General features: G+C 49.0%; 1 protein-coding gene across 1 annotated transcript; it reads right to left on the bottom strand.

Moving 5' to 3' along the window:
- Window positions 1–2,563: 2,563 nt before the first annotated feature.
- On the bottom strand, window positions 2,564–3,654 carry MAP10 (microtubule associated protein 10). Its single transcript, XM_026053385.1, has one exon. It carries the CDS (start codon window positions 3,652–3,654, stop codon window positions 2,647–2,649), a length of 1,008 nt encoding a protein of 335 aa, XP_025909170.1. The 3' UTR covers window positions 2,564–2,646.
- Window positions 3,655–3,823: the final 169 nt, after the last annotated feature.

Raw genomic sequence — 3,823 nt, 5'->3', positions numbered from 1 at the left:
CTGCAGCATATTCAGCCACCATATGACCATATGCAAAATCTCTGCAGGCTACTGGAAGCAAGGAAACAGGTAGTTTTTAGGAAATACCTTGTCTTTATGTTGTGCTCTACGTTGTGGCTGGCCGTTTGCTCTGTCGGCTGCCTGACAAGGACTGCTTGTTTGCAGGGGGTGCTCAGCCCTAGGGGTGCTGCCCGAGCCCCCGCGGGAGGTAACAGTCGCTTGGGACCTTGGGGCCCGTTTGAGACCAGGATGTTTTTGTGCCGGGCTCCCAGTGGGCAGGGGAGCCCACGCTGTGCTGAGTAACACCTCTGAATAACAGGGATTAAGTGGATAAATAAAGGGACTGAATGTGTGTGGAAGAATTAGCTGTGCTCACTCAGGACACTGAGCTTTCAAATCAAGGTTGTGGTGTGTGGCAGGAGCACAGGCTTTGATTCTTCCCGTTTCTTCTCTTTCTTTTTAGTCCTATGAAGAAGTCTTTAGGGAGCAATTTTAAGCGAGATGTTTCTAGGGAAGCAGCCTTCAAATGCACTGCCTTTATCTGAGGAATAAAACAGGGCTTTTAGGGCAGCGAAGTAGTGCAGAAATACCGGAATAAAAACACCTCTCTTTTCTCCTGCTGCCTAATTTGGACACCCCACCTGCATGTTCAGCGAGGAGGGGGAATTATGGACCTGCTTCTTGAGGATGCCTATGGGGCATCTGAGAAACAGCCCTGTAATGTGAGGTCAGATACTAATTATTACGCCAATTCTGGGATGTGTCTCATATGACAGTGAATTTGTGGATGGCGGTTTTTTTCATGGTTTATACCTGGTAAATACCTGTTTTGTTTTCCTAGGTTGAGATCTGGAGTCTTCTTAACAGATAGTCCTTGCGAATACATTGGTTTATGAGTTTTCAATGATAAACSTGGTGGTGGCCAGTGACAGGACAAGGGATGATGGTTGTATGTTCAACCACAGGCAGYTCCATCTCCATGTGAGGAGGAACTTCTTCACTGTGCGGGTGCCAGAGCCCTGGCACAGGCTGCCCAGGGAGGCTGTGGAGTCTCCTTCTCTGGAGATCTTCCAAACCCGCCTGGATGCCGCCCTGTGCCCCRTGCTCTGGGTGTCCCTGCTGGAGCAGGGGGTTGGACTAGAGGATCTCTGGAGGTCCCTTCCAACCTCAACCATCCTGTGGTTCTGTGAAACAGGTGGCACTAAGTTCCTTCCTATTTTTCTTGACTGAGGGTTCTTGTTTGATCATTAAATAAAACTTGGCTTATTCTCAAAACAGCACAGATWATATCAAAAAGGATTATGAAGCCAAAGGGTAGCACCTTTAACCTCTCCATGCAACAGTAGCTATCTGAGTGTCTGTTTAAAAAGACAAAGAAAGACCCAAGCCTGTGAGCACAAAGCTGGCATTCTGTTCCTATGGGATGGTTCCTGTTGGGTCSCAAGTTCTCTTCTTCTGTCACTTTCATCATTTTTCTGAATAAAATTATACAAGCTATTAAGCCATAAGCATCATAGACGTTATCCTAAATGAAATTAGATGAATAGATTGCTTAGTTCCGCTATTCAAACAAAAAATGTATTGCTCCTATCGCATTTACTGCCAGCATTTGAAAAGTGAAGGTGGGAGAGGGTAGAAAAATAAGGAATTTCTGCCTTGAGCATTCTTCAAAATGAAGAACAAATTTGAAACAGCCTCTAAGAAAATCCACAGGTTAAATAGACAAAAAGTTAGAAGTTCAGTGATCAAAATGGGAGCCATAAAACTGAACCAGAAGTAGGAGGAGAGCATCAGATGGTAGTTCAACCAGAACCAGAAAAGGGGAGGTGGGAAACTCTTCATTATCTTGATTCTCTAAAGCAGGTTGTGGTGAGCACGTTTGTGCAGAACTTCTTGACCGTGGGTCCCGACCCACCCTCCCAATGTCAGGCAGTGCAATCAGGATGCTGCGAGGCGGTGAAAATTTAGTGGCAAGTGTCTCTCCTCCTCCTCCTCCTCTCCACACACCCTTGCTCGTCAAGGTCAGGGGACTTCCATCAGCCTCTCTCAGCTCTCCCCGATGATGCAGATTTATGGTCATTGATAATGCTTTAACTAACTGCTTTGTGATAAATGGTCAGTCTGGCCTGAACGAGAAACTTCAGCCTGGAAAAAAAAAGATCAAAACTGCTAGTCTAGCTCTGAGGCCATTATATTTAGTGATAGAGCACATGCATCATACAGATCAGCCAAAAGCAGCCTGTGCTGGTGCTGGCTGTGACTGTATGTAGATGTTCATGAGGGATGAAAATTTAGTTTTTCATTAGGAATGTATTTTGTACGTGGTTGTTTCTATAACGTTATTTCTGCCTTAGACAAGTTTTGTGGGTATTGTATTTATTATTTCTGCTTCAATTTCTGCTTTTGAAAATAAGTTATATTTTTCCCGTACTAGGATACYGACATTCAAATCATGCTGCAGATACAGAGCCATTTTTAGTAGGTATTCAATCTAGTTTATTTATAAAACTCATACAAATTTGCTGATGCATTAAATACAACTGACACATTCTTAAATGAATTGTATAAACTGTAGCTAAATATAACAGTTCTTATAAAAATATAATTTAAATCTTATACTTCAATCAAGGCAGGAAAACATTCTAATTACATTGTATATCCAGGAAGTTTGCTTATTAGAAGTTCACTGATGTCTTTATAGATGCCTAGTGTTCCTAGAAAATCATCATCTGYGTCTGACGTACTGTTTTCCAGGGCATTAAGTTCAAGATCTGAAGGGCCAGACGGCAAATAGGAGCTAACTGGAGTTAACGACTGGCTTTTCTCTCTAGCAGTTTGCCCCTTTCCTACATTCAGATCTGTGTGGGAGCTAACTTTGTTTCTCACTATRGATGTTCCTTCAGGGTGTTGATCAACTCCGTTGTTGTCCTTATCGATCAGGGCTGCCTGCTCTTCAGGTAATAATCTTGCCTGAAAGGAGGTATCATTAAGTAAGTCAACAGCTTTGCCACCAGTTCTCTTGCTGGTTTTCACATCATGGTTTCTCTTGAGAGAGGGGGCTGGAGATGAAGTAGAAGGAACCGGCTGAAGAGCGGAGGTTCTGCCGGCTCCTCCACTTGTCTCTGGAAGCCTGGGCCCCCTGGATTCAGGCTCCGAGCGTGGATATGCCAGACGGGTGCTCGTGAGCGCAAGAGGCCCAGGACTGCTGTGGCAGGTCTCTAAGCCTGGCCCTGGGTGGGCAGCACTGCCCATGCCCGCCGAACGCACCGTGTCCTCAGGGCTGCCAACAAAGTCTTCCGAATACAGGAGCTCAGAGAGGCTTTCAGTGCTCCCACGAGGGCAGGGCGTTGACGTGTGGTCACTCAGCACAGCAGCATTCTGCCCGCTTCGTCCCGCACGGGGATGTGACGTGACGGGCGCCCGGCGCTGGGCGCTCGCGGCCTGTCCCCTGCGAGCGGCGCCTGCGGGTTCCACACGCAGCCCTGCCCCACACGCTGCTCTGCACGGGCGCCGAGCTGCCCCTCGCTGCAGGCCGGGGCCCGCAGGGCTCCCCAACGCAGCCGCCCCGCGCGGCTCCTTCTGCTTTGACCCACGCGCTCTGCCGCGGCGCCCGCAGGAGGCCGGGTGCCCTGCTCCAGCACGTGTGACCGACATTGGCTTCGGGGGGCTCCTCTCCTTGGGCCCCTCCGCCTGCTTCTCTCTGCGCCGCTCCCTGCCTTCGTGCGCGGCCAGCGCGGCGGGGTCGCTCCGCTGCAGCCGCAGCGTGTTCCGCAGCCGCCGCCGGGCAGGTGCCCCCGCGCCGCTCCTGCTTGCCTGCCTCCCC

The sequence above is a fragment of the Nothoprocta perdicaria genome, unplaced genomic scaffold (assembly GCF_003342845.1).
Source record: "Nothoprocta perdicaria isolate Ctin4 unplaced genomic scaffold, notPer1 scaffold_99, whole genome shotgun sequence".
In the NCBI taxonomy this organism is placed as follows: Eukaryota; Metazoa; Chordata; class Aves; order Tinamiformes; family Tinamidae; genus Nothoprocta; species Nothoprocta perdicaria.
Note: the sequence above shows the minus strand (reverse complement) of the source record. Positions and strands in the feature narration are given on the sequence as shown.